Genomic DNA, 24,461 nt, shown 5'->3' with positions numbered 1-24,461 from the left:
TTTTTTCTAGTCACTGCCTTCAAAAATGGTCTGTTGTATCCTTCTCCCCTCTGTGGATGACATTTCCCTGCAGTTTTACGTTCAGTTCCCGGAAACAGAAATAGTTAAAACCACATTATGTTCCTGCTTTAAGAGCCAAATTTGGGTCTTAGTACCAGACCATGCAGGCCACCCTGCTCCAGTAGGAGATGAAGGGCGTCTGGACGTGGGTGTGCACAGTGTGCCTTTCATGGAATGCATCCTTTACCTGGTGGGTGGCCTGATGCCTGGTCGTCTGACGCACGGCCAGGGGCTCTCTCACGCGGGAAACATGTTTATAGTGGCCGATGCCCTTGGGTTCCTGTCTGACCTGTGTCCTGTTTATGTCTGCCTGGCCACCACTCTGCATCCTGGGAAGAGTCAAGCCTGGGTCAGAGCAGCCCCTGGTTCTTCCCAGGGATGGAAGGGACCAACTCAACACATCACCACCACACTAGGGAACAGGTTCAACAGTCTATTATTTACAGATCCTGGGCAAGGGAGCATAATGAGCCAGGAGAGCAATCTCCAGAGAGTCATAAGAAGCAGAAAGGAAGAATCAGGGAGCCGAGAGAGAGGTTGGGGTGGGGGAATAGAGCAAGTTGGCAATATATACAAGGCGCTAAGGGAATAGGTGTGGGTCACCTTAAGTCCACAGGCAGATGGCCCCCTTAAAGGAAGCAGCAGTGGAAGTGCAGTCTTCTAGAGGGACGATGCCTGCAAGTTCTTAACTCTGGGCCCTGCCTGAGTCATTTGAGTGTGATATACAGCTGGACAGCGTGGCAGGGGTGACCTAGCCTTAATTCTAGTATGAAAAAGTTAAACTTGCGTTCTGAATGGAGGCTGAGGTAACGTCAAATGCTGAGAGTTGGTTGTCATCCTCCATCCCCGTGGGGGTAGCCACAGTGCTCACCTTCCAGCCTGAGCTAGCACAGGTACGACTTGGAGGGGAAAGTGTTTTTTATCTCCTCAGAACCAGCTTGAAGCCCTCCTAGTTTCATCTATAGCTTCCTTCTATCCACACTGCCTTTCTCTTTTGTTCTTTTTTTTTTTTCTTATAGCAGAATGTTTTAAAATCATGAGGGGCCGTTATAGCAACCCCTAGTTATTGACAGTGGCCACTGTCATGTCACAGGTATTATTAGCATTACAGATATGCCTAAGAATGTTCTGAAGGCAAAAATCATTGCACTTTCTAGCTCCAGGAAATGGGCTTGATGGCCTCGGGAGGTGGGATGGGCCTTTGGAAAAATCGCAGGGCTCTGCAGGTACTTGCAGTGCTCCTGGGGCAGGGCTCGGGTGGCTTTCTGAATAGGATTGTTTCCTCACAGTACATGCTGTTCCTGCAACTCAGCAGCCCAAGCAGAGGGGGTGCAAAGACAAAAGCAAAAACATGGACAGGCAACCCCTGAACCTGGTCCAGCTATCGTGGTGCACAGCCTTGACAGCTGGCCATGTTGCCCTCCTCCCTCAGCACAGCTCCCTCTGTCCCCTGCATGGCCTCTGCACCGCCTCCTGTTTGGCTGGTTCTGTCCTTCCTTCTCCACCTCATCTCAGGTTAGTTCTTTTCTCTGGAGTTTGTCTGGGTGGACTAAACTTGTTTTAGTTCCCTCAACTCTTTCAAGCGACTGTCCTTTTCCTGAAAGAGGAAAATCAGTCGTATAAACTCAGAGAAACCAAAGGGGCAGGGTTTTGAGACAAGGAGTGGGGGCGAGCCTTTTCCTTGGGATTTTTCAATAAAAAGGACGTGGAAGATTTTGGTACTCTGGGATATGTGGATCAGTGATTCCCAGGTGGCCTCTGTGGCAACAAGATTCACTTTTGTGTTCATAGGTTGTTGGCTGTAGAGTCTTACATGAGAAAGAGAGAAAGAAGAAGAGAGAGAAAGAGAGAGAGAGAGAGAGAGAGAGAGAGAGAGAGAGAGAGAGAGAGAAAAAGAGAGTAGGGGGTGTAATTCAACAGAGATGTAATTCATTTTACTGCCATCAGGGGGCACCAAAGACAACCCAATAAAGTGCAGGCTGGGCTGACCAGTTCCCTTTTCTTCTCCTAAGGGTTTAAAAAATCTGTTTCAGAACCCTCGTGAGAACCATGAAGAGACAGACCTCCATAGATTTTCAGCTTTCTCCACATCCCCTTCCACAAGGACACTGGAATTCCAGATAGAGAGCTTTGACAGTGGCATCAGCTGAGCACCAGGACGGTGGAAGGAGACAGACTTGGTGGGGATCCCTGCCAGTCTCCTTTGCCTGTGCTGCTGGTGGCTCCACTAGCCTCCGCCCCAAACCTCCAGGCCTGTGCATTTTGTGGCTGCATGAATGTCACCCCCCCACGTGCTATTGTGGGTGGGGACGGGGAGTCACAAGCAAGAGCCCAAGGTGCCAGCCCTCTCAGTGCACACCGTCCAGGCAGCATATTCGATACATCAGTCGCCTCCTAGCCAGTGGAGGGGGCTCTTACAATGCAAGCCATTCCTGTTTTTTAGAATCCTTTGTGCACCCAGCACCCCCACTCCACCCCGCCCCACTCTTGTGATCTGGTTCCTGCTTCCTTGCTCACTTTCATCCTCCCCGACATTTCCCTGCCAACAGCCCCTCTCAGCCTCTACAACTCTCATCTCCCTCCCCCACGACCCTCTTTCCAAACCACACTAAACCACATTTCTCAAGTTACACCATTTTCTCCTTCACTCTGACCTAAGCACGTGGTGTTCCTGCTGTGGTACCTGAGATACCCATATTAACCCTCACAGCTCCCATAACCATCCCCTCCCATAATACTTAGGCATTATCCACTTTGAAATGTCTTCATAAAGCTCTGCTCCAAAGCTGGGTTAGCCACCTTCTTGTGATTTGTTATAGCTTAGAAGTGGGGTTGCACCCTTCCCCCTAAGGCCTTCAATACTGTGTATTCCCTTTTCTCCCCGCACAGTGCGCACGGTAGACATTTGTTGAAATAGGCTGAAACCTGCTTCTGGTGGGGGAGCTGCGCAGACCATGAGCCAACACGCGGTGGCGCTGTGGCCACGTGTACCTCCTTCTCCACTTTGCTGGGGCCTGGCTGGGGAACTCACCACGTGAGTCAGAAAGAGCCTCCAGGAGTCAGGAACACTTTGAGCAGCACTGGGAAATCAGGGACATCTTGATATTATGTTTGAGGACAGATTTTTGCCCTGTCACCTGGTGCGTTCATACAAACTTTGAAAGTTGTTGAGTGTTGCCCAGGACCTTACCCAATCCTGCCTTCCTTTAAAGATCCACTTCTTACAAACTTTTTTTTTTTTTTCTGTGTAAATATAAGGACTTCAGAATTCCAACTTATTAAGAGTCTAAGCTATTTTAGAGCTTTGAGTAATTCCTTACCTCCTACCTTCTGGCCCCGTACTGTGCCTTGAAGAGAGTAGACAATAAATATTAGCTGTTTGTTGATGGACTGGGTGACTAAGTGATTAACGGGGGTAGCTGATGTGGGTAGTTCAAGCACCATCAAGTACCAAACACGCAGTTTTTTCCCTGAGCTTGCCAAATTGGATTCCAGAGGTGAAAGCCTGTGTCGTCACCGGGTAGGATCAGCCTCCGATGACAGGACAGTTTGGACTCTGAGAGGCTGGTGATCTTGGATGTTCTTGCTTTGCTCTGAGAGAGGGCCATCTGCTTGTACTCTGACCCTCGTATATATTATTTCACAAACATGGTGCAGTAGAAAGAGCACTGCTTGAGAATCAAGCTCGGTATTTTGATGTTGGCCAGGACTTTGGGGCAAGTCAATTTACCAATCCAATTCTTGGTTCCAATGTGGTTCCAACCTTGGTTTCAATGTGTCCCCTCAATTTCATATGTTGTTAATGGAATTTGCAGATGGGGCTGTTGCTATATAAGATTAGATGAGGTCATGGGGCGGGACCTCCATGATGGCAAGTGTGGCTTTGTAAGAAGAGGAACTTGCTCTGTGGCTGCTCCTGATGCCCTCAGCCATGTTATGATGCAGCAGGAGGGCCCTCACTAGATGTCAGCAGTTCCGTCCCCTGGAATTCCCAGCCTCAGAACTGTGAGCCAAATAAACCTCAATTTTTTTTTAAATAAATGATCTGGTTTCAGATCTTTTGGCAAAACAACAGAAAATGCTCTTAACATACCTTCCAACTTTGTAAAATAAGGAGGTGGCCGTAGATAATCTGTAAAATCTTACAATCCTGACACTATATGAATCACTGTGATCCATAGTGCTATCTGCCCTGTGCAAGTGCCTGATTTCTCTGCTCTTTTGCCAAGATGTGTATGTACCAGGCACACTTTTTATTTACTTACTTCTAAATTGACGGATGCAGCTGTATGTGTTTACCAGGTACAGCATCGTGTATTGAAGTATGTATAGATTGTGAAATGACTAAATCTAGCTAATTAACAAATGATCATGGGTTTTTAAAGTTGATATGAAATTCACTTAACATAAAGTTAGCCATCTTAAAATATTCAGCAGCATCCTAGTGTTGTGTAATCACCCACCTATATGAAGTTCCCAAATATCTGCATCACCCCAAAGGAAATCCCATGCTTATTAAGCAGGCACTTCCCATTGCCCTCCCGGTATCAGCTCCTGGTAATCACTAATTTGCTTTCTGTCTTCTGAATTTGCCTTTTCTGGATATTTCACATAAGTGGAATCATATAATATGTGACACTTTTTTTGGTACAGCTTTTTTCAGTTGGTGTAATGTAGTCAAGACTCATACACATTGTGGTATATATCAAGACCTCATTCCTTTTCAATGGCTGAATGATATTCGATTGTGTGGATATGCCACAGTTTGTCCATCCATAGGTGGACACTTGGATTGTTTTTACCTTCTGGCTCTTGCGAATAATGTTGCCACAGACTTGGGTATCCCTGTTTTCAGATCAGTTCATGGGTTTTGTGTGAGGAATGAATACATGCTTATCATCCAATGGAGGCACAAGAACTGTTAGAATTTGATGCTTTTAATATTTTCCCAAAGGTTTGCAAGGAGCACTCCACTTGCAAAATCCCTTAAACACCAGATCTTCCTGTCTCCCCACTGTGGCTTTCAGTTGAGGTCTCTCTTTGTTCCTCGCTTGCTGTCATGGACGGTGTGGAAGTAGGACAGCAAGGAGAGTGGAGAAGGGGGAGGAGAGGTCGGAGGACAGGAGGAGGGGAGTAGGGGCTGGGGCAGCCCGTGGGACAAGGTGAAGGGGCAGCAGGTGTCCAGGTGGGACAGGAACGTTCACCTGCAGTGGATGGCGATGGGGTCTGTGGGGGCAGTGGGTGCCACCATCTGGAATTCCGGGGAATCTCTGCTTCCGTGTGGCACCAAGCAAAGGGAGACCCTGCATAGCCTTAGGGGGAACAATTTCTTACAAATATGGAGTAAAGCAGCTGGAACTCCTGTGGGTTGGCCCAGAGTCCAAGAAAACTGAGCGGAGCACTCCCATCTTGAGCTACATGATGGAAATCAGGAGGGAGGGCAAGAAGAAGGGATCCTGTTCATCAGCTGGAAGGAGGCTCCTGGAGCTGGGGTGAGTTCAGAGTGTGCTCCTCTGTGTTGTCTAGTCGAGCCTCAGTTTTCGGTTTGAGATTCCCTTTCCTGAAAGTTAAATACTGAATACTTTATAGGGAAACCTTTCAGGGTGTGATAGGAAAACAGTTGGTACAGGGGAGGGCACAATTCCCAGGGCGGCCATCTTTGATAAAAATAATTCTGTCCTTACGCGGTCCTCAAGGGAAGTGCCAGAATTTGGACAGCCAGGGAGCCCTTAAGTCAAGGGTAGAACCCATCGAGCACCATTTATTGTCTGGTGTGCACTGAATGCCATTCTTCCTACCCTCTTGCTCTTTTTATTTGGAGCTCAACGTAAGGTAGCTTCTAGAATCTTGCATCCACTGGGTTAGTGGACTCATGGAGATTACTGGTTTTGGGAGTCGGAATGAAATTTAAAGATCGTCTAAGCCAACAGAGAAGGAGACAGTGGGAGCTTTGAGACGGGCTCTGATGTCATGGGGTGGGTCGGGATGGCAGTGAAGAGGTGGGACTGGAACCTGAGTCCCCAGGCTCCCGGTGCCCAGTGCTCTTTCCACCACTGTGGAAGTTCTGAGAACTGAAGCAGGAATCAGTTCACCACACCACCCTTCTCTCCAATTCTGAAAACTCAAATCCCAAAAGCCAAGCTGGAGAAAACGATATCTTTTTGTATGTGTGTCAGCTGAGAGACAGTAAATATAGATTTTTTTTTTTTAGTTGTTGATAGACCTTTTATTTATTTATTTATATGCGGTGTTGAGAATTAAACTCAGTGCTTCACACATGCCAGGCAAGTGCGCTACCTCTGAGCCCCAGCCCCAACCCTGTTTAAAATATTTCTGTCTTAAGAACCCTGTTGCTGGGTGTGGTGGTGCCTGCCCCGTAATCCCAGCAGCTTGGGAGGCTGAGAAAGGACGATTGTGAGTTCAAAGCCATCCTCAACAAAAGCAAGATGCTAAGCAGCTTAGTGAGACCCTGTCTCTAAATAAAATACAAAAATAGGGCTGGGGATGTGGCCCTGAGTTTACTCCCTGGGACCCCCTCCCCCCACAAAAGAACCTTGTTAATGGACACATACCTGCCAATCAAGGAGAACACACTGATTGCTGGTAAGAATCATCAGGACCCTAGTTTCGAGAATCTCAGGGAAGACAGAAGCAATGGAAATCAGTGTTTAGACCAAAGAGGAGACTCTTAATTAAACGTGGAGTGAGGGAATATGGAGAAATCTAAATTAAACGACGTAGGATTCGTGGTTGTTTCTAAAAGAGGGTGGAGAACTTGGACTTTCAATGGAGGGAGGAGGGCTTCAGAATGAGAAAATGGCTTTGTATTCATTGTTGAGCTGGGGGAAAGCAGATGGCCTCGGGACACGGTCAGTAAGTAATAAATATGCCAGGCACACAGTCAGCTTGGTTAAAAATTGGAAATTCTGGGAGGAGGTTTGAGACTATTCCTGGGAGATCGGATGGCAAACTGAGCTGTAAATTTCCTTCTCAGCAAGATTGCTATCTCCTGTTCAGCCAGAGGCAGGGGGTGCGGCCGGAGCTCTGCTAATGTGCTGTGAACTCTCCTCTCAGATGGCAGGGACAGCACGCCATGACCGAGAGATGGCCATCCAGTCCAAGAAGAAACTCACCACGGCCACGGATCCCATTGAGAGACTCCGACTGCAGTGCCTGGCCAGGGGCTCTGCAGGTATCAAAGGACTTGGCAGGTAGGATGCAGGAGTAGAGAGGCTGGGGGGATCCAGGTGAGGCTAGAAGTGGCTTCGTGATCTTGGGCCGAGTCATTCCCTTACTTGTGAAATGCAGAGTTTGGAAGAGTTGATCTCTCAGGTCTCTTGTGACCATTTTTTAGTTCTTAATCCCAGATTCAGCAAGGCCCAGGTGCGGCTGAAAGAGCTGCGGCAGGGCTGCCGAGGTGAGGGGAGAGGCACAGCCAGGTAGCACAGACTCCCAGCAGGACAATGAGACAGGAGCTCCCCGAAGCTGGGATAGTACCGGCTGGGTTGGAAGGGGGAGGAAAGGACAGTGGCTTGGCAGTGATTATAGAATTTGGGGTTCTGTTCTCAGGCAGTCTTGTCTTTCTCAGCTCTAGTGGCACTGGGATTGCCTGTGGGATAACTGACAGGTCACTGCCAGGGGTGTCTCTGTCTTGACAAAGCCAGTCCTCACACTCTCTGGTAGTGTGTCACCCTCAGGGCTGAGAAACCCAAGGGCAAAAGGAGACTGTGAGCCCCTCAGGGCAGACCCTGTGCATTATAACAAACTACACTGAGGGTCTGCTGTGGGCCAGACGTGGAGCACACCTTGGAGGATTCCCGGTGAACTAGGCTTCTCCAGTTCCCATGGAGGCATGTAAATGGGGCCCTTGGTGGGAGCAGTTGTATGTTGGAGAAGTACAGAAAGTCAGTGGGAGAGACACCCAGCTCTGCATCCAGAGGTTGTGGAAGGCTTTAGGTCCATCTGGTATCACCTTAAACCATCCCAAGTCTCAGACTTGGAGCTCTGTCAGAGGCCCAGGCTACAGGTATGTGAAGCCTGGTGACCACAGGGTCACAGTCCAAAGGCAAGTCCTCTTCCTTCAGTACCGTGTCTCTTCAACCTCTTCCTCTTTCTCAGAGCAGTCCCCTTAGGGACCCTGCTTTTCCCTTTACTTCCTGGTCCGTTCAGTCTACTCCTTCCTGCCGATGGTGCCCTCTCCACTTGTTGGTGCCATTACACCCTGCACTTTCTTCAGCCCTCACTGTGAGCAGATGTTACCTCATCCCTGGCCTCTCTTACTGGCCTCTGCCTTCTCTAAGTCTCTCCTCAACTCAATGGAGGCAGCTCCTTCCCTCCACCCTGCACTAGGGTCTATTGACAGGTAGACACCCTCCTTCACTCTGATCCCAGATCCCAGGAAATATTCCCTCCCTTGGCTCATTTCCCCACCCCCACCCCCCAGCCTGCCTTTGAAGGGCATGTCCTCAGGGTAAGCTCTACTATTTGCCAACTCCAGGACACGTTCTTCTGTGAAGGGTTGGCTCCTGGAACAGTCTTTCCACTCGGTCTGGAGTCTTTCTTCTGACTAAGACCAGAATGAGTCTATCATGACTTTGGCACCTTTGCTTTTTTGACTTCAAAGTCTGATGGTTTCCAACAGTTTTCCTTCTCAGTCATTCCCAATTATGGCACAAATGTAGATGTTTCCCAAGATTCTTTTGCCAGCATCTTTAATTCACTATACATCTCACCCACTCCGGAGTTGAGCTCATCTTTACTCTGGCTCCTTCCACATTCTCAGCATCAAGTCTTCTCCTGGGCTCCAAACTCATCACGTAATTTATATCCCCTTCTCCTCCTCCTCCTCCTCCTCCTCCTCCTCCTCCTCCTCCTCCTCCTCCTCCTCCTCCTCCTCCTCCTTCTTCAATACCTGGTGACTTGTTCACTAGCCAGTTACCTACTGAGTATCTTTAATAGTTGTCTTACTGTCCAAAATAAAATGAAATTAATCATCCCTTCTTGCAAACAGAGCTTCCCGTGCAGCTCTGACCCTTTCAAGGCACTCTATCAGTTCCTTGGGTTGGAAACTCAGGAAGTACCTTCATTGACCACCACATTGATGACTCTACTTCTACAACATCTTGTGATCTCTTTTCTTATCTTTATCTCAATTGCCTATGTGCAGGCACTGAGCATCTTTCCTAAGATTTTCTTACGGCTTTCTTTGCTCTCAGGCTTTTGTCTTCCAATCATTCAATCGCTATTGTTAGAGTTCTCTTAACTTTTATTTTTATGATGTCACTTCTCATGAAAACTACTGAATAATGACTGTTCTTCTGAGTTTTTCTCTCTCTCAATAAACTCCTTAAAAGGACAGAGATGGAAGTCTCATTATCTTTGTATTCCTCCTCACAGGGCTTAGTGCAAAGTTTGGTACCTTATATGTACCTAATCAATATTAAATTTTATTGAATAACATAAGATGCTTAAATGACACATTATTTATTTTGAATTTACCTATATTTTATAAGTTTACATATATTTTACAAAGAAAATAGATCAATCCATTTCCTGTATCCGTGTGATTTGTTTGTTAATTTATCATTTGTTCATCCAGAAAGTGAATTTTGACAGAATGATCATAACATTGTAAACATGTAACAGTAAAATAAATAAGTAAATAAAAATAGTCAGGTCTCCTCCCTCTGGAATCTATGTGATGCTCTCATGCAAAGTGTTCTTTTTGATTTTTACATAAAGTGTGAACTTCAGAGGAGTAAGAATCTATATTATTGTTACAAATAACATAGACAAAAGCGTAAGTTGTGACTTGAAAATTGTACAATATTTTAGCATTCATGTGGAACTAAAGATTAACTGACTGAGTCTCTTACAGCAAAGTGAGACCCAGAAAAGTTACAAGGTATGCCTAAAGTCACAAAGCCAGTTAACCAGTAGAACTGAAAATCAAGCTCAGGTTTTTGAGATCCTAACAGAGAACTCTCTCTACCTGTCAGAATACTAGCAAGACAGAAAATGCCCAGAGCTGTTCTGAAGGTAGTGGCAGATGATAGAGGAGAAAGGGGAATGTGTGAAGGAGGAAGATCATGTAATAGGGTGTGATGAGATGGATGGAAGACCTGAAGCATTATAATTAAACAAAATTAGAAGCTATGTTATTTCTTTCATGAGAAGGACGTGAGTACCTTGTGGGTGGAGGTGATCCAACATAGCTGGATATAATGAGGCATGTTTCTAGGTGCAGTCTTTCTGTAACTAACACAGTATTTATATGTTTTAAATGGTCAGTGGATTATGTTGGGGAAATGAAAACCAACATTTATACTCTATGATAGGTTCTGGGGACCTTATCAAGAAACATAGCTTAAAATAGGATTTTTGATGTACTTACTTATATTTTTTTGCTTTCCTTTAATTGAAAGATGGAAAGGGTTTGGGTCTTTTTGAGTCAATAAGCAAAGTTCGGATGCCTAAAAAAATGTTACATATGGTGGGAGTTCTCCATTACTGTAACAAAATACCTGGGAGAAACAAGTTACCAGGAAGGAAAGGTTTATCTTGGCTCGTTATTTCCATGACCACTCTGTTGCTTTTGGGCCTATGGTGAGGTGGCACATCCTGGTGAGGAGTGCATCGTGGAGCAAAGCTAGTCACCTCATGGCAGCTGGGAAGCAAAGAGAAAAAAAAAAACTGGAAGAGGCTGTGATCCCAATGTCCCCTTAAAGGGCACCCCTGATAAGCTAACTTCCTTCCAATGGGACATACCTCCTAGAAGTTTCTCCATCTCCTAATAGTGCCATCGGCTCTTGACTAAGCCTTTAACATGGGCCTTTCTGGAACATGTCATATAATTAGAATCCCACAGTGCAATTGTGCATGTGTATGTGTATGTGTGTGTGTGAGTGTGTGTGCGTGTGTGTGTGTGTGTGTGTGTGTGTGTGTGTGTGATAATGTGCATGTGTGTGGTTTAGGGTTTATTTTTCTTTTTGAGAAGCTGAGAAGAGGCTTTCCAATTTTGGCAGGGCACAGAGAAGAATCTCAGACTTCTGTATTTCACTTTGAAAAACCTTGAGTCATTTTCTTTTTTAAATCTTTACACTTATACCTTGTTCTTTGTGGGGATTTTTTTGCTTTTGTTTTTTACTTGATGTGTGCGTGTGTTTTCTTCAGAGTGTTTCGAATTATGGATGACAATAACAACCGAACCCTTGATTTCAAAGAATTTGTAAAGGGGTTAAATGATTATGCTGTGGTCATGGAAAAGGAAGAGGCTGAAGAGCTTTTCCGGAGATTTGATAAAGATGGAAATGGAACAATAGACTTCAATGAATTTCTTCTCACTTTAAGAGTAAGTAGGCTGTGAATCAGGGTGATCTGCCAAGTTTGGCTTTCACGTGGTTTGGTTTGGCTACTTTGAGGTTTGGTTTTCACAAGTTGTTTGTACACTGTGGGCAGGAGACTGCAAATGGGCTGAGAGCCTGTTGTGGGCAATCATAGTGCATCTCGTGTAGCGGTACACAAGCTGGTCCACGTTATGGAGGGAGTAAGATATTTCATCATGTGTAATACAGGAAAGGCTCATTGGCATATGTGTATACGTGTCTGTTCATCTAGCCTCCCATGTCCAGAGCCAGAAAAGAGGTAATCATGCAAGCTTTCAGAAAGTTAGACAAGACTGGAGATGGCGTCATCACAATCGAAGACCTTCGCGAGTTGTACAATGCAAAACACCATCCCAAGTACCAAAATGGAGAGTGGACAGAGGAACAGGTCTTCCGGAAATTTCTGGATAACTTTGACTCACCCTATGACAAAGATGGACTGGTAAGTAAAAAAATTTTGATCTAAATGAAATTTCTCCTATTTGATTTGAAAAATTTTAATAGGAAATAGGCCCAAAGGCTTAGAAATTTTAACACATTGGTACTGTGTGTATAGAGGTCATCTGGAAAGTTGAAAAACAAAGTAATAAAATAGATCTCTCTCTCTCTCTCTCTCTCTCTCTCTCTCTCTCTCTCTGTCACACACACACACACACACATAGACACACACACACACACACACACCAGTAGGGGATCCTACTGTACTCTTCATATGTAGCTAGGCACATTCCTATGAGATAGGCTGCAATAAAACATATATAACTTCAAAATGAGACCACGATTCAGTTTTCTGCTACAAATTCACAAGGCTTTTCATGACGTTTTGGTGGCTTTTACATTTATCCTTATGGGCATCACTAGTCATCACCCTTTGCTACGTGGAAATGGCTTATCAAAAAGCAACTTTTGATAAAGGGAATTTCAGATAAGAGAATTTCCCCTGGTTCTTCTCTTTTGCATGCTTTGAGATTTACTTGCATTTCTAAATTAAAATGAACTTGAAAACAAAGCAACCACCTCGTCTCCATTAGCTGTTATCTTTAAGTTACAAAAGCACAGCATACTAGGGTAAGGGATTATATTCAAATCATTGTATCTGAGATGAGAGGAAGATGTCATCTGTGTTTTATCAATAGCCATAAATAGATTGATTATTTATTTATCTATTTGCACTGGGGATTGAACCCCAAATGCTGAACCACTGAGCCACATCCCCAGCCCTTTTGTACTTTTTATTTAGTGACAGGGTCTCACTAAGTTGCTTAGGGCCTCGCTGAGTTGATGAGGTTGGCTTTGAACTTGTGGTCCTTGTGCCTCAGCCTCCTTAGCTGCAGGAGTATAGGTGTGTGCCCAGCAAATGAACTTAAAAGCAACAACAATGGCAAAACCCAAAGCCAGTTTTCTTGGGTGACCTAAGGGTCGTGGTTGTGGAAAGGGGATTCTCTCATTGGCCTCGGTCAACAGCAGTAGAACCTAAGGTTGCCTCTTAACCCCTTGCAACACCAGAAAAGGTAAGTGGGGCACTGGACAGGAAGAAGAGGTGGTGTTTACGGGAGGAAAGAAATAAGCCTTGGCCTCTGAAGGGAATTTCCCCAAGCTTTTGCCATGAAACTTTATCGTGAGTTGTAGTGTCAAGGGGTGGGGGACAGGAAATACTGATGTTTTCTTGTCAAGGATAGAGAAGTTCCCTCTATTCTAGGTCAAGGGATTGTAGAGGTACATAAAAAAGGGGTCTAGATTTTGCAGAGCAGCCCGATGCTTAGGACAGAAACAACGGAACCGTGCGTTTTCTTCCAGTACGACTGGCTTTTGATCTCGGAGATGTCAGTGGAAAAATAGCCAACTGCCATTTCCCCTCATTGGCCCAACTCCGGGCAGACCCCGGGTGCCTCTTGCCTCCTTCTGCAGGTGGTTCCTCCTCACTGCCAGGGGAAACCTCAGCTGCCCTTTTCTCCAACTCACACAGAAGAGCCAGTTGTTGTGATTCAGATGATTTAAAGTCCTTCCTCCTGCCCCTTTTGACATTTATCTTAATCAGCCACATTAATCTCTCAAATACTCTCAAAGGTTATTGGTTTTTTTTTTTTTTTTTGCAGTTACAGCATTTGATGCCACCTGAATATCACAGACCTTGTAGTCATAGCCAACCCAGAGTTCCCCATCATCACTGGGGGATGTTTTATTAAGAATGTATGCTGCTGGCTGCCCTGCAGAACAACAGAGCCCAACTTTTTTCTTTTTTTTTTTTTGGTGAAGCCCTAGGATTTACATATTTAATAAATGTGCCAGTTGTCTCCTATGTACATTCAAATTTGAGATCCTTAGCTCTCACAAATCAGACATTCCTGTTTTTAATTAGTAAATGCCCATCAATATGCACATGAACCTCAATTAGCATAATGATAAATCTGGGCAACATTTATTGAGCACTTATTAACTGGGCATTATGCTTACAGGGGCTTAACCCCTAAAGGGCTTACAGGGGTTTCTCATTTAATAGGCATGATAAAAATGTTCAGGAGAAATGATTCAAACTTTTGTACTTTGAATCATATTTTAAATGCATAGGAATTGTTGATACAGAGAAACTTTATAGTGAATTTTTTTTTAATAAAGAAAATAAGTTGCTTTTGTGCATATACTATTTATTTGTATTTGTAGACCACAGTTCCACTATTGGTTCAGCCTTTTGTCCTAAGCCCCCCTTTTTTTTTGTGGGATTAGGGGTGAGGGTAGAGGGTAAGACAAGGAAGATAAACTGTGGGTTCTGTGACTTTTTTTTTCTTTCTGTTTATTTAAAATTTTGGCAAAAAAAGAAAAAAAAAGGCAAGTGGGTCAATGAACTCCTATGATCCTTGGAAGAGATAGGCATGCTACCAAAAATGTGGCTCGGGAAGAGCGTGCTGTTATGGACAGAGGTTTTTGGTTCTTTATGGATTTCCCTCTTTGTGATGTTTTCAGTTCCTAATGAGTGCTGAAAATTGCGGGTTAATTAGAGAACAATGAATTTCCCAATCAGCCATCAATATTGTGCCTGCATTTGGAATATATGAAGATCTGTGTTTTGGGATAAATGAGCACCTTCAAGGTCCAGCAGGACACATCTTTCCTGACTCAGCACATCATATCAGCCAACACGATTGGAGTGCACACATTACCCACTCTCATGAGCACAAAAGACTGACAGGTGTTTTTCTTTCTTTCCAAAAAGAAAGTACTATAAAATCCTAGTATGGATAAATACACTATGACATTATCTTAATCAGCCACATTAATCTCTCAAATACTCTCAAAGGTTATTGGTTTTTTTTTTTTTTTTTTTTTTTTTTTTTTGCAGTTACAGCATTTGATGCCACCTGAATATCACAGACCTTGTAGTCATAGCCAACCCAGAGTTCACCATCATCACTGGGGGATTCCAGAGAGACAGTCCTAGGCATAGAATGGAGAGAGAACCTGGTAGGGTGGGCAGTGGGGACAAGAAGCAATGGTTTGCTCACTCTGTGCCTTGGATGAGTAGTTTTTATCTTGGAAATGCATGAAAGCCAGGCCAGTTGACTAGACATCTGTTTCTTTGCCCACAGGACGACTCCAGGTTCTGAAAGATGAAACTTGCCTTATCTTGACACAGGACCTGGCATGTTTTGGATGGGCCACAGGAAGACAGTATTAAAGACCACTTGTTTCTTATTGGGAATTTCAGTCTTATGTATTCAAACCCCTGGGCTGCTGCTCATAAAGAAAAGATGACGCCGTGTCTCACTTTCCATTTAGGCTGATCTGGACATTTTCTAGACTTCCTTCCTCTCCTGCCCTGAGCCTCTCTTGCAGTCACCCCCAGCTTGGCTTTGCCTTCACTTTTGCTTTAGATCTGTTATTTGGTGGTGATCACTCATACACACACACACACACACACACACACACACACACACACATACACACACAGCCTCCTTGACCTAAGTTTTCCTTCTTTTCGCAGGGACAGAAGATGGACCTTCATTAAAAGGGACGGAAACAAAGTTTGTTTTGGTGTTTAACTTTTTCACTACAGGTGACCCCAGAGGAGTTCATGAATTATTATGCAGGTGTGAGCGCATCCATTGACACTGATGTGTACTTCATCGTCATGATGAGAACCGCCTGGAAGCTCTAAGTGCATGATTTGGGGACCAGGCCTTGGGGACAGCCACGTGACTCTAAATGATTAACCTCAGCTCAAAAATGTGGATCATTTTTGATTTCATGTTCCTTCCAGTGCTTCTTCCTTGTCAACACACTGCATTTCCTAGGAGTAAGAAAAGGGCAGAAATAAAGAGTCTCAGTAGTTAACTGTGAACTTGCCTCCTCTGAATCTATTTCCTTAGCTCTAAAATAGGGATCAAATAGAATCACAACGTGTGCAACTAATTAACATTGCTTTTCTTTCTTGGCTATTAATGAAAGTTTGAATACTTTAACTATAACCACACCTCCTACCCACTCTCTTTCTTCACCTCCTTTTACATAGACCACTTCTAGGTGGGGAAATACTTGTATTTTTATGACCTGTAAATCTTCAGTGCTTCAGTCTCAATTGGGGACCAGAAAGATTGACCACATGTTAGCCTCAAGTTCTGCAACTGAATCTTGAGTTTCCTACTCAGGGCTTAGAGGAGACTTGGTTTGTCAAATAGATTGAAACAGCTTTTCTTCCCATCATTTTAAAGACTTTTGTGAGAGCAGAGGCCATTTCTTTGAGCAGTAGGCCCACAACGACTGTTCAACATACTCTTGTGGTTGTTTTTCTTTTCTTTCTTTCCTTTTCTTTCTTTCTTTTTTCTTTTCTTTTCTTTCTTTTTTTTTTTTTTTTGTAATCAGGGTTTAAACCCAGGGGTGCTTAACCACTGGACCACATCTCCAGCCCTTTTTTATTTTTTATATTGAACTTGCCAAATTGCTGAAGCTGGCTTTAAACTTGTGATCCTCCTGCCTCAGCCTCCCAAATTACTGGGACTACAGGTGTGCGTGAGTGCATTTGGCACTGTGATTGTTTTAAGGCTGGGCTGTGCTCTCAGATTTTATGTGGAACATCTTTCCTTGAGATACCAGTTGACCTTCACCTGGTGCAATCTTTATCTTTCCCCTCCCTGCTCTTGGCGCTTAATGTTGAAGCTTCCTTGAACACTAAGAGGTTGGGTGTGACATGGTCTGGGATCATTGGCATAATCCAGAGCAGATTTTTCATCACGGCACTTCTTTGCTCAGAGCCTCCTCCTCCCAGCTCTGAGCTTTGGTTTCATAGTGTGGATGTGTGAGATCTTCCCATGAAGGGCAGTGCCAGCTGCTGGAAAATACAATGGAAATCACAGCTCTTTCTCTGCATGTTCTGTGTCTGGGGATAAAACAGCAAGTGACCTCAGGTCATGGTCCTGGAGGTAATGACCCCTTACCTTTTTTGCTCAGGAGAGCCTCTCAACTTGCCACCTCTGTGCCTGGCTGTACTCGTCTCCTGGTCTGGGGACATAGATTGGGTTAATGGTCTCCTTTAAGATCTTATATATTTTCGAGCTGGGGATATAGCTCAGTGGCAGAGTGCTTGCCTCGCATATATGAGGCACTGGGTTGGATCCTCAGCACCACGTAATAAATAAGTAAAATTAAAAAAAATATTTTATGTATTTTAGTGGCTCTGGGTTGAGGGTCTGGACACTTTCCATGTTCTAATTCATATATTTACTTTTTATTTCACAGACTTGGAAGCTGAGTTCAGGATACATGTTGATTTGAGAATTGTGAAAACAGGTGCTGCTAGATGAGAACTATAGCAGTCATTTAATAGAGCACCTTTGTTTCTCGCTGGAAAGCTCAACTTTGTTCTATTGGCAGACCAGAAGAAGAACCTTTGTGTTGAGGTTGGGTAAAATGTAGGAAGCTTTCTTTATTAATTAAATACACAAGTCTGACTTTTCGATGGATGTATTTGTCTAGATTTATTTAGAGGTAGGTGGCCAAAAATACCAAGAGTTATGAAGAGATATGTAGAAATCATGTAGGAATCCAAAAGAAATTGTGAAGACATGTACAGAAAGAATATATCCATGTTTCTCGTAGCCTGTACCTGCCGATGTGGCTAAGGAGAGGTCCCCTGTTTCCTGGGCATGATGGGTTTCAAGTCTACTGTTCTAGATAGATTTGTGTTTTGATTCTGGGTATGAGTCACATCAGGTTTAACTGGGGCTCTGGAGTGAGCAGGGCTTGGGTTGTAGTATCAGCTTCGTCTCCAACAGTGGTATTTTGCTTCCTGTCTAATGGGGGCACAGGACACAGCTATCTGATTTCAGATAACTTGTGCCTCACAGTGTATTTGGCCATATTCAGTTGCCTTTCTTCTAGTCATTTGGGTTCTGGGGCCACCAAGTCTCTCTTTCCCTCTGGAAGCAACATCTCCTAAGAACCTATCAGGCCAGGGATCACCCCACTCTTATGCTTAATCCAGTCTGTGATTTCCGGCATAGGCAGGGATAGTGCATTGTTTACCTGTACTCATTCCAGTAGCCTCTACTCTATTCCATTCAAGGACTAGAGAAAGAGTTATTTAAAAAATATTTATTAACATTTTTCTGAATATATTTTCTGTTTAACTTCCACATTTGAAAACTTCTTTCATTTGCAATTGAAAAGTAACTGCTTGAGTGAGAAGATTAAACACCACAAAATATCTCTAAAACATCCCTCAGAAGCACCTCATTTTTTGGGCCAGGACCCCCACATAGGGAATTAAACAAATAAGCAAAGACTAGAAGATGGGGTAAGCAGATTTTTATGACACAGGACTGAGATACGTAATCATTCTTCAAGTCTGGATTTCTCAAATAAGCCACCCAGCATAAAATTGCATCTGGGAATTCAACTCCAGAGGCTGACCTATGTCAGAAGAGCAAGAGGCCCAGCCCCTCACAAGAGTTGGGGAACATTATATCAAGTGCAGATGAGAAACCCAAGATGTGTTGAATTTCAGACTGAGGCAGGACTCTGGGGGGCTGGTTTTCACCACCATATTAACTTTGACAGGGTCTTCCAGGCCTGATGGCGCTCCACAGGATGATGCGCTTGCTGTGTGTGGTTTTGAAGAGGCATGAAGTCATATTTCATACCCTAAGAGTTGGGTGCCTTCCACGTAGGTTGCAGATTGACTTGGCATGTATCCTGATTTAAGGGCGGAAATATATTCCATCAATAAATATTTTATGGTACCACGTGATCATTCCTAGGTTGTGAGAACAGAGTAGTGGACTACAGTAAATACAAGCAAAACCAATGGTTCCACACCAAACTAACAACCTACTGTTGCTAAGAGATTAAAGAAAGGAGAGAGAAGATGAAGCATGGGCCCCGAAGTGCCCCTTGCACAGTCCCATCCAGCCTCTAAAACCAGGAAAGTTGGGGCTCTTCACATGGTACTGGGTTGGGGAACTATGTAGTAAGTTTGATGAACACAGTTTATCAAGATGATGCAGGCATAATCCCCTCCTATTCTTGGAGGCAGATAATTGTCTAATCCCCTTAATTCTCTTGGCCAATATAGATTGCCTCACAGAACCAAGACAGTACAGGTAAGCAGGAGTTCCACGCTCACGAAGCTGCCCCACAGAGGCAGTTAGATATGTTGATTTTTAATCAAGTGGAGAGTTTAATCAAATGTATTTTTGGGTGGTGTTTGTGAGTGCCCTTCTACTCCTGCTTTATGAAATTCTGCTAACACCCTCTGAGTAGTATACACTCTGGATTCATGTATATCTCTTTGGGTGTAGAATGCAAAATCTTACATCTTCCAATTTTCCAAATTGGTCAACAAACTTGTTGACTGTTATTTTGAATTAAGAACTGGTTGAATGAAGCAACAAAATTTTAACTCTTAGAAATGCTTGACTCAGAGTAGAATCAAAGTTGTCAAGGGTCAGAGAGATTGTCACATCATGTGATTGATTTTCATATAATTGATTCTTTTGACAGTCAGTGTTTCTCAGCCTGGTTTTACTCCTCCAACTTACTTATATGAAAACTACATACTCTTGATAGAAATAGTTATTTTATTCTAATAGAAAAAAAAGTCCACTATTAAGGCCTAAAAGTACTTCTTCTAAAACTGATGATGGGTAAAATCTGTTAGAAGAAATATAAACAAATGATTGATAGTGCTTCTGAGAATACTGCTGTGTGAGAAGAATTCTTTTTGCTGTCTCGGTTGGTGTGGTGAGGCTGTGGTGAAACAGCCCTTCCTCTCTGAGAATAGCATGACCTTCTTGTTCAATTCTCACACCTACTTCACCAAAGCCAGGTTTGTTTGTATTTTTTCCCCCATTTACAAAAGGTAGTGGAAGATGTTCCTTAGGAGTGAGACCCACAAAAAATACAAGTCACTGACCTCTAGCTGGGGTCTTCCTAGGAACCTTGCAACTCTCAGAAAGGTATAGCGTATTTAGGGGAAAATTTCTGAAAATGTAATGGCCCTTTTTCTTTTGTATTAGATTCTTTTCCTGATTCTTCATAATAGAATTCACTGCCTTAACATTTGGTACTCTGAGACTGGTATTGATTTGGGAACATCTTGATCTTGATCTTTTCAGACTCCTGGTCTCCTGGAAATGCTCAGGCCATGTGTGGAAAGGAAGACAATCAGCACCCCGAGAGAGTCTTAGAATGGGGACATGAAATAGAGAAAATGACAGAGGGTAGAGTGACATTTTCCTACCGGGGCTCTGAGTCTCAGTGCTTCCCCTTGTTGGGCGAAGATGCTCCACAAACACAGGGCATTATCAAATGCCAGGCATTACCCTACTAAACTCAGATCATACCTCTCAATTCCCAGGGAACTGGGAAATAAGGTCCAGTCCACCAGTTTCATCCTCAGTCATGTCTGAAATCTCATTTAGCATTAGTGTTCAAAGTTTGTTTACTTAATATTATTGTTGAAGCAGCAGAGTGTGTAATAACTCACCAAAAATTCAAGCTCCACTCATTGAAGTCATTTAGAAATGGGTTGAGTGAAAATGTGCTTTTATTTTATCTAAACTAAAAACAAAAAGGAAGATTGTTAAGTAAGTCAATAATGTAAATACGATTAAAAAGACTGTTCCTGTCTATATTTGTATAATATATGTTTTACAGGTCCTGGGAGACCTGTATGCTATTTGCATATAAATGTAATTAGTATGCCAGCACCCCCCTCCAAAAAAAAAATTCCTGCATATCTTGAAACAGTCACAGGTCAATAGTCAACCATACTTTATTGTATAACATTGCTTAAGCTGAACTATTTTCTACAAAGAGAGGTGTTCCTATATGTAAATCCTATATTGATAGTGTGTGTGTGTGTGTGTGTGTGTGTGTGTTTGTGTATTTTTTTGCCACCAAGGATTGAACTCAGGGGCACTTGCTTACTGAGCCACATCCCCAGCCCTGTTTTGTATTTTATTTAGAGACGGAGTCTCACTGAGTTGCTTAGTGCCTTGCTTTTGTGAGGCTGCTTTGAACTCACAATCCTCCTGCCTCAGCTTCCCGAGTCACTGGGATTTCAGGTGTGCTCCACTGTACCTGGCTCTGGATAGTATTTTAAAATAGAAATTGAAGAGAAATCAATTTCTAAGTAACATTCTGCTTGATAAAAAACAATCTCCACAATAGATATGATCTCAAAGTTAGTATTTTACTTCAAAAGTTATCTGTATGTCTAGTGGTAGCTATGGAGGCATTGAAAGCAAGAACTTGTCTTAATGGAAGAGTTGGGGCATCATTTTTTAGGAATCAGAAACTGAGAAGTTTTGGAGCCATCAAATTAGATATGGTTTAACTTATAACACCAACCTTGTCATTTGTCACATTCCCAGACTGCGCTTTGCCATCAGCATGGTTCTGGTTTAATAGAATTTCTTCAATTTAAGGTTCCAAAGAGCAACTCTTATAATAAAAGAGTATATCTAGCTTTTGCATTTCTTTTTATTAGCTATCATGTTATAGATCTTGCTTCTTTGAAAGTTTCCTTCCCTAGTGGTGCTTTTGGATCATTTAAAAATGTTATGGGTATGATGTTTCAGTTATAGGTGGAGAATTTCTACTTTGAAAATGATAAAGCCCTGTTCATATGGCTCACATACTTTCAAACGGACACAGTATAATTACTATTATTTTGACAGCTGAGAACAAGAGCTTGAAAATGTGATACTAATATTCCTTTTCCTGCAGGGATGGACTACCTCCACCTACCAGGTCAGCCAAGATTCCAGTGTGCCCATCTCCAAATGGTGTTTCTAGGACCATGGAGGGGGGAGTATAACTAATGTTGCTGACATTAAGAATTAGGGGAGTTTAATAGGGAGGAGAGAGAAACCTAGGGGCTGATTCCTGCTCTTTGCATCTTTGCTCTTGACTTCATTGCTTAGCACAGCAAACCTAGGTCTAACCATGATATAGTACCCCTACCACCCCATGTGGCTAGAATCTCTACACTCTGCCATTGAATATCAGGCATCATGTATTCCTAGAAAGCTAAGGATCCTGGGAAATGTTCCCTTCTCTAGTTCTATCTCTACCTTCGGGTTTGATCTGGGCTCTTTTTAACTAAAGTTCTGTTCATTTATGCTATGATTTCTTTACTCTGAAGTATAGTGCTCCCTTTTTATCCACAGAGGATTGGTTCGAGGATGCCAAAGAAAATTCATGAAATTCTCTAATGCTCAAGTCCTTTGTATAAAGTGGCATAGTTTTTGTGTATAATCTATGCATATCCTCCCATATATTTTAATTATCTCTAGAATACATATAGTACTTGAAAAATGTAAATGCTGTGTAAATACTTTTTATTCTGTATTATTTAGGGGATAATGACAAGAGAAACATCTGTGCATGTTCAGTACAGACAGTTTTGTTTTTCTGAATATCTTTGATTGGAGCTTAGATGCACAGATGCGGAACCCATGGATACAGAGGATGGCTGAATTAGTAGCCTCAGGGTGTTAAACAGTGTAAGCTCTAGGGAATTGCTGTCCAGAAGAACTTGCTGTGATGATGGAAATGTTCTCTATCTGTGCTTTCCAGAATGGCAGCAACTAGCTCCAGGTGGTTAATGAGCAGTTACACTTAGTACAAACATTGAAAAAAAATTTTTTTTATTATACTTAATTTTAATTAGTGTTAATTTAAATCTAAGGACTACTTGATTGGATAGTATTGTAGGGATCTAGAGGTCCTAGTTTACCACAAAAAAATGATGGCTATGGGGAACCATAGCTGGGCTGGGTGCCAGTGAGCCTCTGGCTGCCCTTGTGCAAGTGAGCCTCTGGCTGCTTCAGCTCAGATACACCACCTCAGAGGGGAAGGCAAGCCAAGCCCTGCCTGCCCCCATTCTGCCTGATGACCAGTGGCAAGTCACGCACAGTAGGAAGCATCTCAGGGGGAACGTGACATGCTCTACTGTAGCTTGTGTGTTCTGATACAAATTTCTTCCTTTTCCACCTTGCCTTCTTCTCCCTTCAGGTTTCAAAAGAAGAATTTCTGAACTATTATGCAGGGGTTAGTGCTTCTATTGACACTGATGCCTATTTCATTTTGATGATGACAAAATCCTGGAGATTATGACTTTGTTCTACTAACTCTTTTTGGAAACCTGGGACTTTCATAGAGAGGATTGAGTTTGAAAGAAGTCCAACTCTATGGATTTTGATGGGAGGCAAACTAAGTCTGAAAGATCTGAGATTTTAGAGGCAATACATCTTCAGTAATCTTAATTACCTGGAATGTGTTCATTTCCATAAATACATGAGGATAGATATGATTAAATCAGAAACAAAGGAAGGAAGGAGGGAGGGAAGGAAAGAAGGAGACCACAAACTGAGATGGGGAAGTGGTTCCTAGATAAAAACGATGCATTTTTTTATAGTTGTTCCTCCTGTAGGGAAAATTGTGGACATTTCTCCAGACCTTCACTTCATTTTCTTTCTTGGGACTCTGTAGCAGAGGGGCATAATAAAAGAATAGGAGGAACATATAAGTGTGTAACATTTCCTGAACTTATTTTGATGTTTCTCTTCATAAAGACAAATAAAAGAAAATTCACTTTTTTTTTCCTGAAATGTGTGATTTTATTTTCTATGTTCGGATTTCAACACAGGGATGTAAACTCAGCAAACACCCACACTTGCATGAGCAGGGGACATAAGTTCTTCTGGTGAGGACAGGAAGGCGAGACCAGCGGCCTCACTGGGTTGAAGGCTGGGCTTTCAGGGAGAGGGCTACTTACTGGGTCAGACTATTAGGGTGATGGAGAGGGCAAGGGAGAGAGGAAATGACGATTGTTAGCCATGGAGGCTTTCTGGAGCTTTGGGGTGACCTGGAGACATGGGTTTGGGACCTACTTGGGGGATTTTTTGAAGGTACTTTCAAGCTCCTTTATATTACAATGTGCTGTCAGGTTCCTGAGTGATTTCTCTTTCTCTAATAGCTGCTGATATCAGACCTCTAGAACAGCTGTCAGTCGACTGCACATACCCCTAGGCCCTTCACCTTGGAGAAGGGGTATAAGTGAAGGTGGGAGAGGAGATAGAAGACTGCAGCTGGCTTCTCAAACTTTACTGAGCACACAGATCACCTGGGGATGCAGTTAACATACTCGTTCGGATCTAGATGTCAACGACGGAGATAGGTTTAGTCAGATTTTTTCACTGTTGTGACTAAAGATCTGACCAGAACAATCATAGAGGAAGAAAAGTTTATTTGAGGGATCATAGTTTTGGAGTCTTGGTCCACAGAGGGCTGGCTCCATTCCTCAGGGCTCAAGGTGAGGCAGAACATCATGGTGGAAGAGTGTGTCAGAGGAAAGCAGCTCACACGATGATAGGAAAGTAGAGAGAGAAGTCTCCACCTGCCAGATACAAATATATACCCCAAAGCCCTGTCCCCAAATTTCCATCTCCTCCAGTCACACCCTGCCACTTCAGTTACCACCCATATAATCCCTGTCAGGGAATTAATTCACCAGTTGGG

The 24,461-nt window shown here is 43.3% G+C and overlaps 1 protein-coding gene across 6 annotated transcripts in view; it reads left to right on the top strand.

The window, feature by feature from the left end:
• Capsl (calcyphosine like) overlaps positions 1 to 23,513 on the top strand; it is a 32,949-nt gene extending 9,436 nt beyond the window's left edge. For 2 of the 6 annotated variants that reach the window (XM_005325637.3, XM_078017421.1), the window contains exons 2-5: positions 7,135 to 7,271; positions 11,233 to 11,410; positions 11,677 to 11,886; positions 15,496 to 15,780. In XM_005325637.3, the coding sequence (XP_005325694.1) occupies positions 7,135 to 7,271; positions 11,233 to 11,410; positions 11,677 to 11,886; positions 15,496 to 15,597 (627 nt within the window). In that variant the 3' untranslated portion in view covers positions 15,598 to 15,780. Of the gene's footprint in view, positions 1 to 6,964; positions 7,272 to 11,232; positions 11,411 to 11,676; positions 11,887 to 15,028; positions 15,400 to 15,423; positions 15,781 to 22,955 lie in introns of those variants that run through there. The other 4 variants (XM_040272712.2, XM_040272717.2, XM_078017428.1 and 1 more) reach the window with 4 other exon arrangements.
• Positions 23,514 to 24,461: the final 948 nt, after the last annotated feature.

Source organism: Ictidomys tridecemlineatus, chromosome 1 (assembly GCF_052094955.1).
Source record: "Ictidomys tridecemlineatus isolate mIctTri1 chromosome 1, mIctTri1.hap1, whole genome shotgun sequence".
Lineage (NCBI taxonomy): Eukaryota > Metazoa > Chordata > Mammalia > Rodentia > Sciuridae > Ictidomys > Ictidomys tridecemlineatus.
This window is presented reverse-complemented; position numbering and strand designations above follow the sequence as displayed.